Source organism: Falco punctatus, assembly GCF_963210335.1.
Source record: "Falco punctatus genome assembly, chromosome: 16".
In the NCBI taxonomy this organism is placed as follows: Eukaryota; Metazoa; Chordata; class Aves; order Falconiformes; family Falconidae; genus Falco; species Falco punctatus.
Genome location: NC_137596.1, coordinates 7346966 through 7363067, shown reverse-complemented (window position 1 = coordinate 7363067; position 16102 = coordinate 7346966). Strand labels below are relative to the sequence as shown.

The window sequence follows — 16102 nt, the reverse complement described above, 5'->3', positions numbered from 1 at the left end:
GGGATATATGGAGCTTCATTTAAAAGGTCATACTGTTTCCTTCCTTGATCTTTTACCACGAACAATTTTAGAAGGCATTAAACATTTCAGAACAGCCTATCTAAACACATTTTTGCTTATCCTGTCATTGAATTAAGTTCAACCGATTCCAGTAAGCCTGTAATGAAAAAAAAAGGCCCCCAAAACAGCTCTGAAACACAGTATTTATTCCAGTCACTAAATTAAAGCTTGAATCAATGCCAAACCAGCATACTAAACGAGAGAGAAAAGTAATTATTGTATAGTTGACAAATTGAAAAGCGAGAAAAATGAGAACAGGGATACTCCATTTTCTAAGATAAAATCTACTTCATTCATAGCAAACTGCTGAACATAGTTATTTAAACTGTGTCATAATTCAAAGAGGTAAAAACACAAGAACAATAACATGGGTTTAGCACTCAATACCTAGTTATGGTACACTCTATTGCTGAAAATTTTCAGCAATAAATACTTTCAGGCCTAAAAAACTTTACCAACTGCTTATCTATTAAGAACCAGGGTCAGGGGGGCAAGCTGAACTTAATTCTTTCCAAAGGATTTTGCAGGTCATTCACAACTCACCATAGACTTCATCCTGCCCCAGCTCTACAATACAATACAAATTTAAAAAATAATAATAATAATTAAAAAAAAGGACATGAACTGCAACAAAATGTTGACCCCGTAAGTCAGCCAGCACTGGATTTACTGTTACTGTGTTACACATCTGTAGCCTTACACTCCCAAATTCTAAACGTGGGGTGGGGGGAAACAAACATGCAAGGTCGCAATACCTGTATTCACAGCCCCAGCCTCTGAAAATGCAGAAATCCATTTCTTTAACACACTAGAACGTACTTCCATTCTCTCATCGCTTCAGTGAGACAAGGAACATACAACCACCGATATTTAGAGTTCACAGTGTTTCCAGACATTGACTATGAGCCAAATATCAGTTTGAGTTACCTCCCCTAGAATTAATTTTATTTCAGAGTCTGTCCTATTGACAATTTCTCCTTTGCCCTCAAGCCAATGCATAATCAACAGTCTTTTCCAGGGCTCTCCATCTCCCCGCTTCACACCAACCATCACGCCTAAAGCACACCGCTGGAGCCCTGCAAAGGGTCAGGAGACAGGCAGGGAGAAAAAGATTTTTAGATCTTGCCAGAATGCTTTACCATTGTAACTGCAACAGCGCATTTGCCTCTTACTTTGAAATTCCAAAGGATGAGCGTTCACACAGCTAGTTATACCCGTGTAATTATGACGGTATGTTTCCTCAAAGGGGCAGGCCAGCACTTTGGTGGGGCCTGGCAGCTGATTCATCTGAAGTTTTTCATATTTGCTCACAAGCTGAGCACTGCTGCAGCTTCGAGACACTTCCTGCATTAGCCTCTGGAGGGGGAATGGTGCTAAAACCAGGCAAATTTTAACACCGTAATTGCAGCTGCTTTTCAGATAACACTTGATCATCAAATATACAAAATTAAGTATTATAATTTCCATTTAAGCAGAGCATGCACACAGCTTACCTACAGAAACTTTATTATACTTGTTCTTATCAGCTAGATCTGAGAGTCATCCATGCTTGCAAGAAACCAGAACTCCCTCAATGTTGTATCAAAGCATGCTCCAAACACCACATACAGACCTCCCTCTCCAATTTCCACTGTACTGTATTAACATGATTACTACCCATCAGCAGCTGTCAACAGCCAAACACTCTCACAGGACTAAACAAAACGTTGCATTATCACCATAACCAACAGCTGAGTTTAAGTAACTGAGATGATTCAAGTCACCACACATGCAAGAAACTTGTAAATACAAAAATTAAGCACTGGTCACCGGCAAAACATCAGTTCTCAGTGCACTGAACCAGTATTAGAAATAACAGTTTTCTTTAAACTTGTTAACGGCCCGCAGTAAGGCAATTTCTCCCAAGGTATTTTCTGCCTGGGGTTCTGAAATGGAATATATGTAATCAGACCCGCTGCAGCATGGAAACCACCAGGATGCCAACAGAAGTGCTTTAATTTAAAGCAAACATCTCCACATGATGGAAAAGAGGGAGGCGGAGCAGCAGTACAGGCAGCTCGCAATCTTACAAGACAAAATTTACTTGCTACTGAGCATTTCTTCCTGCGTGTTATCATGCAACTGAACTCGATCGACTGCCATGGAGAAAGAGATCCTGGGGCCACAGTGACAGCCAAAGTGTTTGTCACTGACAAAGGGCTGCCCCACAGATCTGTTATTCCCGTGCCAGATTCATGCAGCCTGACATCTCCAGCCAGTGCACACACAGCTGGAGAGGTAACGGAGACAAAGGGAGGATACAGCGCTCGTGGATTCTCAGAGCATGCGACCACCTTCAGGAATACTACTAGCTTTAGCCTGACTGAGAAAGAACTTCTGAAAATCCCGCAGGAAACAAGCTTTCCATTTTTGGGTCCCAGATATTTGAGTAGGCTTCTCATTGCCATACAGCTAATCATTGTATTTCAAAATTTACTACCACAGCAAACCGATCCAAATACAACTTTGAGAAGAAGATGAAGAGATTTCACATGGGGATTTAAATAAACAAGGTCCCTGAACAGAACAGTCTTTGTCTGAAGTGTCCAGAGTCCCTCTGTGCCTGTCCTCACAATCAATTAGAAATTAATTTTTAAAAAAAACAACACACACACAAAAAACCACACCCAAACCCCACCTCATTATTTGCATGTTCTTTGTTATTTTTTTCCTCTTGATCTAACTGTGGAAATCATTCTTCTGGGGCTAATTGCAGTTTTGATCTAAAAGGTATTTCATTTAAAAGAAAAAAGGAAAAGAAAAATTCAATCCCTACACACCCTCTAAACGAACACTTTATTTTGGGAAAAATACATTCTCACTTCCCAATAAAACCAGGGAAACAACTTGTTTTGGTGGAGTACACTTCAAGTTTCTGAAGCTGATCCAACAACTGATCAAAACCCATCAATATTCCAAGAAGCATATTATAGACCTGAAGGAACCATTTTCTCCGTACACAAAAAGCAACAGATGGAGCAAGATTCTCAGCGCACTCCGAGCTCCTGTGATGTTGTTGTCATTGCAGTAAGCAAGCAGGCTCAGTGAAGCTACCTCCCAGTAGCCACAGAGCCACGATGATTTAAAAAAAAAAAAAATAAATTTTTTTTTTAAAAAAAGCTAGGGTGAAAGGAGCAGGTTCTCTCCATCTGGCTGGATTCCAGCAAGAGGATTTAGATCTGCAGGCTGCCCAAAACTCGAACCTGTTGCAGGGCTATTTCCTCTCCCCCATGCAGCTAAGCTTAATTATCTGCTTCTGCTTTACACGTGATCCAGGAGCTCTGCTGTGAGAACGAGCCTCCTCCAGTAAGGCTGGTGCTAACTGTCAAAACAAGCCCCCATCAGCACACAGCAACTCTTCCCTCCTTGCTGGATCTCACAGCCAGGCAAGCACCTTTCACACTAGCAGGAAAGAAGTGTTTTCCTGGCCGAAACCAGGGACTGTGCATCTGGATCACTAGGGGCAGAGCACAGCCAGATACCCCACTTACGGAAGGGGAGTCAGAAGCATGGGTGAACAGGTGCAGACACCAAAAAATATAGTTAATGTCTCACTGATGAGTGCAAAACCTGATAATAAGTCTACTAAAAGGAAAAGGGAGAGGAGGTCAAGGTTTGCTATGCAATACATACAGCTGAAGTTGCACTGGTTAACATCCAAAATAAACAACACACTAGCATTTAAAGCTATCACCAACATTCCTACGTCCTTCCACGCTGGAAGAACACAGAAGTGTACTTGCCTCTTTTTTTTTTTTTTTTACCCCCTCCATCCCCCAGTATTAAGGGGGTTTATTCCCACAACAATTTCCGTAGCGTGAGTGGGCTGAACATTTTACGTAACTTCAGGGACCCGACATGCCCCAATGTCAAACTTAGGCCTTTCAGTGCTGAAAGGGCTGCAGTGCTTGGCAACTTTATACCTACCAACCACTGAGTAAGTATTATCAAACTTGCACGTGAAGGCACCCACCACTGAAGCAACTAAACCAGATACAGAGCACAGTTCTTCATGTATCCATTTCTGAACTATTACAAGATATTTTATTTTACTGCTGAAGGTTCTACTGTAACTCAAGGGTAGAGAAGAAGTCGGCAACAAAGGTATTCATATTACCAGTGCCCTACAGACTTTGACGCATCCTTACAACAAAGAAAATCCCACAACAATTGCAAACGGCTCTCTCTGCAGTATCCCCATACCACCTTCACCAGCCAAAATTATTGAGCTTGTTGGTTTGCTAAGATCAGATCTGCACCCACATGAACCACTTCCGCTACTGAAACCACAGGGACTACGCAGGGCAAACCACAACCTATCATTTTGTCTCTCTAAACAGACAGCAAGAACAAATTGCCAACTTGAGAGCTGCAGTTCATCACTACGAGATCTCTAAGCTAAGAGCTTTTATCCTTGACACAGAAGTATTTCTGATAAACCATCGTTCACACACACACACATTTAGGGAGTTCACATAAATTCACTCCCTTCTCTCTACTACAGTTCCCCCTGAGTATCTTTTCAAAGTTGTTATGATGCTGCCTACCTAATTCAGGTCAGATGGCTATACACCAGTCTGCAGCAGTGAAAATCACCCTCTTAAAACCAGAAACAACTTGAGAAGAACAGCTTGCTTTTGGCTTAATTTGGGACATCACAGTAATTTCTCAGAATGCAGAAGAAACTATCGACACAGATCAGAAAACCACACTATTTTCTTGCAAGCATCAACTTTGAAAGCTACTTAACAAAAGAAAAGGAATCATCATCATGGCTCAAATACTGTCAACATGGGACTTGCTCCCACTCAAAGCAGAGCAAAATTTTAGAAGGCATTACAACTGCTGGAAGAGTTTCCCAGTCCTGAACAGTATTTGCACAGCCTCCTCAAGAAATAGACAGGTGCTCCCAGACACCAAGCACACACGTTCAGTCCTCCACAGAAAACACAGTTGTAGCCTTGGCTTGTCAGGGGTTTTTGCCTTACACTAGCAGGTCTTACTTTGTCCCTTGTGGCTGATGTTTGCCTTCAGAAAGCACTGGCAGACAGGAAACCTCTCTCCTATCTGGCAGTTGCCACCACCTCTCCCATTTCTCTCCCTCTCGCTCATTTCCTATTGACTTTCATGTCTTACATTGCAGCCTTTTCCTATTTCCTTTTCCTCCTCGCTCATTATAACTTCTCTCCTTCGTTTCTCCTCTTTTCCCCTTTTTTCCAACACTTTTCTGGTGGCTTTGATCTTAGTCCCTACACATCAGAATATTCTTCTGCATCTGGGCACAACAGAAGCATGCAGTGGTGCCTCTGTGCACCAGTGTTGAGTGCTGAGAGGAGACGCCTTGTCTGATGTGCTGCCAATAAGCTACGCTAACAGCCACTATCATAACAGGGTAAAAAGACTTTCAAGCAGCCATCAGATACTTTAGGTAAGCCTGCAGGTTGAAGCTTGTATGTTTATGGGAGTGGCGGACTCAGAATCCCATACCTGTCTTGGATCAGTCTAGTGCTTTATTAAATAGATGGGCCTTTTCCTCCAGACTGGGAAATGCTCGCTCAGGTTAATCCAGGTCCCACCTAAGCTTTCCAGCCCCCCTCCCAGCCCTACAGCTCACTCAGGACTCCACAAAAGAGTATCCAACTCTTCACAGGTTACTAGTTCATCTTGGGAAGTCACCCACGCTCTCGGTAAAGTGATTGCCTGTGATACCACAAACCAGGATTCACTGTCTGCAAATAAATTCAACATGAGCTTCTCAAATAAGAACAGCTGTGCTGCTACTTAGGGTTTTCAGGAGGAACAGCACCTGGACAGGAGTAATATTTCCACCAATATCTCTGAAGCCTTCCAATACATATTTCAGGAGCTCAAGAGCAGAGAGAGACCAGTTCAAGTCTTGCCCTTGCACATACGCTTCTTGTGCCATCTGAGAGCAACCAAGAACTCCCAGAACCCAAGGATTCTCCCTTAGGTTTCCAGCACCAGCACTGCAACTTCTTCATAGCCACCAAAAGAGGCCCTTTTGCTCAATACACACAGTTCAGTCCATCTTTTACATAGCCCTGTGCCGTGGTGATAAAACGTTTAGTTTTTCTGAACCCTTAAATGAACTGAGACCCAAGTGCCATGTGCCGGACAGCACAGACTGTTAGCGTGCCAGTCCTGCAAGAGACACCACCTATCTTCAGCAGGACGTTTGTCAGGATCCAAGTAGCTAATATGACCATGATCCAGACAGATTACGACCAAATTATTCCAAGTACTGCAACTCACGTGCCCTGCCTTAGGATCCTTTCCACCTCAGGTATTCAGCCTCAGGAAGCACACTGTTCATTTGCTTTTCCAGTGCCAGAGCAATTTAATAAAGCACTTTACCAACCGACATCACAGAGCCCAGAAGTTTCAGTGTTGTCAAAACAAAGCTTAAAATAGCCAGGCAGATAACATTTAAGCCTTTGCCAGCAAATGTAAACAGCAATGCTTCTTATTTACCATCAGACTTTGCTAAATGGTGCAACTATGCAAGAAAGGGTTCCTGTTCATTGCTCCGAGAAGTGAAATAGACCCAATACTGAAAATACTCAAGGAAAGGATGCAGGGTAATAACAAAGCACAAGTGATGTTTAGTAGACCATTTGTGAATGTCACAGTCTGAACATTGTTTGTTTTGTTTTTACTATTTATACTTATGCTTACATTTGAAGCATAAGGACACTGCTTTTTCCTGTCATTTTTAATATATTTATTTTTAAATGTTTTCTTTTAAAAGAAAAGTGAGTAAACCTTGTTTTTTCCTGTCTTTTTCTAAGTGTGCTGTTCCTATTCTGTATGTATCCTGCCTTGTATTTTATCCCTTGTACATTCTTAATCAAACACTGCACATTTTACATCCTTTTTCATTTTACTAATCAATTTGCTACTGCTTCCCCCATCCTTATTCTGAGCCCTCTCTTCTGATGTTAAGACATTATCTACATCCAGGCTCCTGACCCTTAGTTTAATCAAGCTGAGACATGAACTAACACTTCTGTTCTTTAAACCTAGTAATTACCCAGCAAAACGTAGCATAGCATCACCTACCAGAAAGTATGCGTTCAAGTCTATTTTCTCTTAGTGCTATTGACATTCATTACACAAGAAAGATCTAGTTATCTCAAAGCAGATAAAATATCAGGACTAGAGTGAAAGAAGGGAGAGTGCTTATGCAGAGGAATATTTGCAGAGCCTTAGGAATGCTACAATAAGTATTTTTATTAACAACTCAGATCACCCAGTCTAGAAACTCAAAGCTAATACAAACGGGATTCATTAATAAGTCTCCTACTGCTGATTTTCAGAGGGAAGGAAGAGGCATTCAATGAGAAACCTGGTGGATAAAGCCTTGAAAGCAAGAGCCCAAGCTTATCTTTCAAGCAGCACAGCCAACATACTTCTCCGGTGACCCAGAAGGATCACCTAGAGGTTTAAGTGGAGAATTCAGCCTCCAGACCAAGGCAAACACTGCTCCTCTTTGAGATACTTTGCACAACTACAAGCTATAGCACTGGGCTGGCTGGGGTGGGGGTTGACGGTTGTAACCATGACAGGCCAACAATGCTATCCAGAACACTGTGGAAAAAATGGGGAAAAAAACAGTTAATGCCAAAAATCCTGTTAATTATACTCCAAAGTTTCTTAGGAAAGCAAGGAAACAGAAGCAGGCATTGAAGCTACTCACTGAACCAGATTCACACAAAATGCTTAAGGCACAAATCCACTAGGAGACATTTCCCCCCCCCCCCCCCCCCCCCCTTCTTGAAATAATCAAAAGATCTTGGGATATAGTCATGAAATATGCAAAGTAACTGGTACAGGTGTCTGCACCACTTTCCCCAGGCAAATACACGAATGCTGCATACTGCCTTCAGATGGACTGCCAAACAATCTTCAGTGCCTAAATCACTACCTTCACAACGTGATACAGAATAGTTCCAAGAGTAAACAGAAGATTACTTTGACTTCCAGCAGGAGGACCGTGGTCAATGCTGCCACCCTTAAGGACCAAGAAACTCTTCTACGCTATGGGTCATGCTCATCAATACAGAAGTCAGTTCTATAAAGATTGGTCTGAGAAGTTCAAAAATGAATACCACAAAGCTCACCAGTGACCTCAGCAACTTCTGCTCCAAGGGTAAGATGCACATTTCTTCTCAGACATCTCTAAACAGGGCAGCAGCAGGCATTAACAAACCAAAACAGAACGGTGATCTTTAAGAACTCCAATGCGCCAACAATTGTCCACAGGCAGAAAGGGGAGGGGCACAACACCAAAAAGGACAACCCGTATGTGACAGTAACTAGTGGTGTCAGTGCACTATCAGCACTCAAACACTACCGTGGTTAAGTCAAAGAGTTCTCCGCAGAACAGACTGTATCAGGCTGGGAAACGCAGAGGCCTCACCGCCTCGCAGAAGGGTTTCCGTGTTTCACATGACGAGGCCCCTGTGGATATCCCTTGGACAGGAATGGTAGCTGAAGAGCTCACATTATCGCCAGGCCGTTTCTCCAGACTTTTCATGCAGTCCTGCACACCCTCTAGGCTTTTCAAAACTAGCTCTGACGAGTATTTTTTGCTGCTAAATGTATCACACCCTGACTCCTGCGGAGCTAGACAAGATTTTTAAAAGTATAAAATTGAAGTAGCATACATCCCAGTGCCATTCCTACTCTACCCATTTGAAACAATAATAAATGCCATAATAGGAGTTATGTGCACAGGGAGAATTATACAATTGGGCTAACAGATGAAATATCATTCCTGCCTCCACCCAAATAATCATGACGCCCACAGCTCTATTCAAAACTTGAAAATCAAGCTCACCTCAACTTCTGTCTCCAGTAAAAACCCTAATAAACTATGCAGCATGAACTGGCAGCATTTGCTTCCTAGCCAATAGTAAACATCACGGACAGTACTCTCTTCTGACAGCTTCAATAAAAGCAAAATAAAAAATGAATTTATGCACAGACTGTGTCAACTGCTAATTTGCAAACATAGTGAAGGCACAATGATGGAAAGCACAAGGCAACTTACCTCAATGACTATTACACTTTCTAGCCCACAGAAACAGACATTGTGCTGCAGCCAACTTTTCATAAATATTAGATCTTACAAACTCTACTAATTAAATAAAATGCATGATAACAACATCTAGCTACTCAATAACACTAAGGGCAGTTAAAGAAATCCCAGTTACTACAGGGACTTACAAACAGCCAAAGACAGAGAAAGTGCATCTAAGCAGATAAGAAACAATTAGGGTCTATTTTAGTACCAAGTCAGGAGCAAATCAGGAATTAAAACCTCTCAAAGGTAATTATGTGTAAATTCTACCTCTCCTATTTTCCAATCATAGCAACAGAAACTACAGCACTGTTATAAATAAAACTCATTTGCAAGCAACTGCATAGGAAGAGTCATCAGTTCCTCAACAAGGTACTGCAAAAGCAGAAAGAGCCTCCATTCTTTTATCGTGCTTTATTAAACAGACAGAAACATAAAGCATGTTCTGTAGCTGTGCAATTGCTCAACTCTGCAGCGTTGTTTGGAATGGTTACAGGAAGAAAAATAAAGTTAACGATGAGACAAAAAAAAAAAAAGAATTAATAGCATACAAATGTTTCTTTAGTGTCATAACAGGATACAGCAGAGTTCTGATCATCCTTCGGTGGCCAACCAGAGCCTGCAAATGGCCGAATTTCATCCCAGCCCCAGTATGTCCTTGCAAAGAATAAAACCCCTACCTCGCTCAGCCATGTGCTGCCTGCCGCAAACGGCAGAACGGAGCAAGGCTGGAAGCCAGCCGGCCTGCCCAAGTGCGGCTGGGCCAGAAGAGCTCAGAAGTGAGTGCACGCTGGCACACTCATGTGCACTCCCACAGAAGAAACGGAAAACCACCTCCTCTAATATACCCTACCCAGAGTGGGGTCCCAAAGCTTTAGATAGCCCCTGTAGCCCAGTCTCCCCCTTTCAAAATCCTCACGCTGACAGCCCAAAACAATACCCAGCAAAAAAAAATCCAACCTAGCACTAGTAACTAGACAAGAATTTGAGGAAGAACAAGAACAGAAATTTTCAGGTTTGAAAGTGTGGTGAATCTCATCTAAATCCAGAGCTGGATGAAGACAAGCAGGCATCTTATCATTCATTCACCTGACCAATTTCAGATACCTACTTCAGGATAATCAATGGTCCCCTAGATGTGCCCAGTTTCTTCCACTAACTATAAAGGCAATCTTGATGGCCAGCTCAGAGATGTCTACCTCAAAAACTTACTAAGTCAAGCAAGATAAATGCCACCTGAGGAGGCCTCTAAACAAATACAGTATAGCTAAGAGAATTAAATTAAAAGGGTATAAATGTTTACAAATGTGAAGTGGCAGAGCAGTAAGGCTTCTGAAGATTGTTTGGTATGGTCCACTGGGCAACAGGATATGAAAAGAAGCAGCTGACAAAGTAAAAGAACATCCCCAAAGAAAGAAGAGGAAGTAAATGTCACTGGCTTTAAGTTCTGGCTCTCTCATAGCATCAGAAGCCATGTAGTGCATCAAGGCTATCCTGGGGCACTTTTTGCTTATGTATTTCTAAACCTCAAGTATTACGAGAAAATCTTTTTTTTCTGCTAGCACCCTTTACTCGTTTCTCCAAATGCTGAGTAGCTGACTGGGAACGGGCTGTATCAGATGCTTCTTCAGTAAGGTTGCTGAACAGTCATTACGTTCTCAGAAGTCTTAACATCTGTTATGCCTTTTTGTTTAATACCTGGTATTCCCCCATTTCCCCAGGCACTCACTTCCCTCCAGTCTTAAGACACTAGAAGAAAACGATGTTGCTTTGTTAGCCAGCTGGATAACAGCTCAGCTGTTCAACTCGGCGATGAAGCATAACCTGCATCAAAATTAAAAGGGTTAAGGTTTGGTCCACAGAAAAAATTACCCCAGATGTATGAGATATGAACTGGCACGACTGTATTTCAGCATAGTCTCAGACACTAAAATCCATTGAACTTTCGGGGGGGGGGGGACGACACGACACGACTATTATGAGCAAAAAAAAAAGGGCAGGAAAAAAAAAGGAGGGGGCTTAATGAAAACATCATTTATCATACTGGCTACCGAACAGCACTAGAAATGGCCATTCATACATTCCTTCTGATTTACATATACATTAATGTCACACATGACATCAACAAGAACGTAAAAGACATAAAACATGTAAAGGATGGGACGAGTTCAGCCTGGACAAGGGAAATGTCAAACAGCTATCAAAACACTCGGTATGATTACTATCTTAAACTGAAGGGATACAAAAGTAAATATTTGCTGCCTGTAACAGGGCTTTAAGCAGCTACACATATGTAAAATGTAAATATGTAAAGCTAACAGAGAAAAATGCAGGCCCATGCTACCCTGTTATATTCACAATGCCACTGGGCACAGATGCAAGCTGGGTTTTTCTGTTTTAAGACAGTTCCCAACTCGGTCCCACCAAGGAAGGGCACCGACAAATACAGAGAGAATTGAACACGTCATACAATTTATAGCATGTAGATCTAATGACACTAGAAGCATCAAGTTTATTTATAGTGCACCTGTTTTACATTCCAAGCTTAGGAGCTGGATTTAAAGAGGCAACGCAGAGGCTTCTTGGGCCTAACGGGAAAGCAAGCTTTTCACCAACACAACTGCTAGGACAACAGTGACCAAAACCCACCCCATCTCCAGATCCTGCACAACGCTGCCGATAAAAAGGAGGGGCCTTGCTCCAGACATCCACATGCTAATAACATGCACCACTGCCACATCATCCAGCGTTCTGCTGAAAGGTTTGGCTGGGGAATAGATGGGCCACACCGCCAGAATTCCCTTTGCAGCCCCAGAGCTGGGCTTCCTGCAGGCCAGAGGCGAAGGGCTGTGGCAAGGCTTCCCTGCTTCCCCGCGCTCCCCCAACCGCCACACAACCCTGCTGCCAGAAAGCTTCGACTGCCAGGGTTATGAAGACAGCTCCTTACCTGACATTAAAAGTCTTTTGAACCAAAACCTTAATGGCACACCAAACAGAAACATCCTCTTGCCACCACTGAAAGCAAAAGGAAATGAGACATCTTTTGTCTCTGCCATTTTCAATTTGGCTGTTCCGATTCAATAACGGAAAGTATTTCGTTTTACTAACAAGCAAATTAAATTCCCTGTCCTCATGCTTTTCCTTTCCATGCATCACTCAACTGCTTCTTGGTATGAAAATCCTATCATTCCTTTTGATATCGTCCAACCTGCCATAAGACATACCCTCTTAAGTACGTGACAAAATTCTCACAAAGCCACTGAAACACCACCTTCTGTTTACTGTCACCGTCTTGTCTGGTACAGAAGAAGTGTGTCCTGTGACACTGGGTTGCATGGACCAGGACATTTTTTTTTTAACTACTAGAAATAATTGTTTTTAAATAGTCTATTTTAATGTCATTAAATAGAGATTTATTTTTGCACACACAGTGCAAAAGAAAAAAAACATTGGCTTTCTTCTGTCACCAATTCTGCTAGTACATGCTACACAATTCATTTCAAAGACTTAGTACTCCATGAACAGCACAGTCATAAACACAAACCATAGGTGGTTCTGAGCTGTACAAGAGCTCTTTCACGCCGCTCAGGCACTGTACTGTCTGTTAAGACCTGTGGAACCATGAAAAGGACTAAGTGTAAGCGAGAACTACACTTGCTCTCTTTCCTGCCTGTACCTCGAGTCTAAAAGGTAACCTCGAGCACCCATAAGCATCACCAGCCTGCCCCAGCCCTGGCTCCTCTCCTGTGCCAGAACTGGACATTTTGGTCATGAAAGGCTAGCGAGGCCTTCAACACACACATTCACACCTTAACTACTCAATGTGCACAATTAAGGAGAATGTAACAAAACACATAGTAAAAGTTTCTTCAGCTTACAAATGTAAAACAAAGTATCTCTTCCTCTCTTCAAAAGAGCCTGAAGACACTTACTCCATACTTCTGCCTAAAAAGCATGTAAGAGGTTTCCTACTTGATTTTTTTTCTTACAATAGAAAATACATGTTCTTCTTTCTCTGTCTCTGAAGCATCCCAGTACAAGCGCAAGAACCCCAGGCTGCTAATGAAATGCACATGGCAGCACCTGCAGAGAAGCCCAGAGGCTTGAGCAGGTATCTAAAGCATGGAACAGATTACTGCTAAGGTAGTGTAGACGCCAGCAGACATTCCTGCTCATCAACTATCCTTCCTGCCCTCACCTGAAGTGACCTCTCTTTGGAAGGCTACAATGCTTGACCTAAAGAGAAGCAAGTGCATCCTCTGCACGGTTTTTGAGTTCAGGCTCCAGCTGTATCCTAAAGTCTTGTCACTCCTCTTGCTTTAACTTCTGGCAGGAACAGTTGCTTTTGGTGTTCCTCCCAGCACCAACCCATCCGGGCAGCTGAATTGCAACCTCTAGTTCTTACAAAGTCAGCCTGGCAGGCCTGAAAGCTGTTGGACTTGAAATACTCCAGTTTCAAAGTTAACCCACTTGCCTTGACAGTCAACCACCGTGGTATGTACCAACTCCCAGAAATTCAGATTTAATCCCGCTTTCCTGATTCTGCCTGTCCCGCTGTCACTCGTCAGAATGCAAAGTACACGAGCTCTGGGAAGAGCCTAGACTTTAGAAAAGAAAAAAGAAAAAAAAAAAAAAAAAAAGGAAGAAAACTCATTTTATACTGACCTGTCCGTGATTGTGGACTGTGTGCCACTCATTGGAGCCTTTGGCAAGAAGTCGTATTATCCAATTTACATTTTACTATTACTGCAGGAATATTTAACGAGGCTTTGCCCCCCAACATGCACTGAGGTTCAGGATCCAGCCTTGGTCCAGAAGAGGCATGCACAGAGGACAAATTCAGTTCAAGGGCGGGGGGGAGGGGGGGGGGGGGGGGAATCCAGAACAACTCCGAAACTCTTCTTGCAGTCACCCAGAATATCCAGACCACGGAAGTGGGGCGTGGGGGATGTTCAGGAACAACTCCGACAACAAAACAAAAGCCAAAAATGCAACCAAAAGCAGCCGTGCCCCTCGACGCTCCCTCGGCCCCCAGGCGGGGGGAACACAACGCGTTGCCGAGCAGGAAAAATCCTCCGAAGGCAGCGATCCTCTGCGGCGCGAAGCTCCAGCGCGGAGGGCAGCCCCGGCGCCGGCGGCTGCTGGCGGGGCTCCCCACGCCGGGGCCGCACGCCCACCGCCCCCGGGCCGAGGGGTGCTCGCCGGCCGCGGGGTGCCCCCTCCCCGCCGCTGTTTACGGCCTCTCGCCCGCGGGGGGCGGGCGGCGCGCCCTGCCCGCTGCCGGTGTCCCGAGGGCCGCGCTGGGGCCCATGTCCCGCCGCCGGCCCGCCCCGACCCCCCGCCCGCCGGCTCGTCCGCAGGGGGGTCGGGCAGGGCGGCCGCCCCGCCGCCGCCCTTAGGCCTGCAGGTCCATGCCCCGCCGCTCCGCCTGTCCCGCTTTGGCCCGAGCTACAGCGGGGCGCGGCGGCCCGGCCTGGCCGGCGAGGGCCCCCCCCGGGAGGGCTCGGTCCGCTCGGGCCCCGGCCTGCGCGCTGCTCGCTCCGGCCCGGTTCAGGGCAAAGTCCCGCGGCGAGCGCTGGCGACGCGGCCCTGCCGCCGGCCCCGCTGCGCTGCTGAGAGGCGGGAGCCGCGCGTCCCGGCGGAGCCTGCGCCGAGCCGGGCCGGGCCGGGCCGCCTCCGCGCTCTCCCCTCCCCCGCACTCCGGGGGGGGCTGCACCTCCGGTCCGCCTCACGCCGCCCCTCCCGCCGTGTCCTTCCGCTGCCGCCGACCCCTCCGTCGGCAGCAGGCCGCCGCTCCTCCCTCCCGGCCACGGCGCCGGCCGGGCCCGGCCCTGCCCAGCCCCGCGGTCCTTCGCCTTCCCCTTCGGCGCAGGAGCGGGCCGGGAGCGGGGATCGGCTCACCGCCCCACCAGGCCCGGCGCCTCGCCCCCCCGGCACCGGGCGCCGCTCCGCATCCAGACCCGGCGCTCCGGGCCGAGCCCCGCGGCCCCCCCCCCCGCGCCGCCCGGGTCCCCCCGCGGGGCTCCAGCGGGCCGCGGCCTGCCCCGGCCCCGGGGGGTGAACGCGGGGCCGGGCCGGCCTCAGCCGTGTGCAGGCCGGCGGGTGCTGCCTTCGCTTCCCACCGAACGGATTCACAGCGACCTCCCCTCGGGCCCGCCGCCCGGGCCGGTCCCCTCCATGTGCCACCCTGGCCCGACCAGCCGTCGGGTTTGGGGTGTACGGGCTCTGGGGGCAGGGACGCCCGTGCCTCCCCACGCGCGGCGTGGAAAGTACGACAACGAAGAAACTCGGAAAGAAAGTAACGAGCAAACTAAGGCAGTGCGGTGCCGCAGGCGTGCAGCTGAGGGGCTCAGGCAGTGCCCCCTGCGCCGCAGACCCCGGCCGTCCACAGCGCTGTGCCGAATCCCGAGGCCCTGCACTTCCACCATGCCTTTCGTCGGGGATTCTTCCCGCAGAAGGTCAACAAAACCCCGAGATGAGAACGAGCACTGATCCCTCCCTGAGCACATCGCAGCCTTCCCAGAACACGGGCGGCCCAGGGCCTGTTCCTGCCCCACTTAACATAAAAAATCCCCTCCAACACGAAAAGGTGAGCGACGTAGACTGCTGCCCCTTACCATACCTGCTAAACATACAATATACGGACATGCAAATTTCAGCATGGGTGGATTTTCCCCTCCTCAACCACAGCTCTCTAGAGAAACCCATCCTTGCTGGTACATTGCTCTAGCTCCCTGCCATCTGTGCCCCGTAGGACACAGCTTTGGAGAGAAAGGCCCATCTCGATTCCACACACATTTCAACAGCAGAGCCTGTTCCTGACAGTGCACAAACAGCACAAAGCAAACCATAAGAGATCAGAAGCTGAGTTTTAGGCACGTTACCTAATCCCAAAATCTT

General features: G+C 46.2%; 1 protein-coding gene and 1 long non-coding RNA gene across 4 annotated transcripts in view; both read right to left on the bottom strand.

Annotated features, from left to right (window-relative positions):
- The window catches only part of ARHGEF12 (Rho guanine nucleotide exchange factor 12), an 80672-nt gene extending 65809 nt beyond the window's left edge, over positions 1-14863 (bottom strand). For 2 of the 3 annotated variants that reach the window (XM_080366959.1, XM_080366960.1), the window contains exon 1: positions 13868-14863. In XM_080366959.1, the coding sequence (XP_080223085.1) occupies positions 13868-13899 (32 nt within the window). In that variant the 5' untranslated portion in view covers positions 13900-14863. Of the gene's footprint in view, positions 1-13676; positions 13807-13867 lie in introns of those variants that run through there. The other variant, XM_080366962.1, reaches the window with a different exon arrangement.
- LOC308054341 lies at positions 3843-10891 on the bottom strand. Its single transcript, XR_013924073.1, has 2 exons — positions 8241-10891; positions 3843-7707 (listed from the first exon to the last, which is right to left on the bottom strand). It is a non-coding gene; the product is annotated as an uncharacterized lncRNA (long non-coding RNA).
- Positions 14864-16102: the final 1239 nt, after the last annotated feature.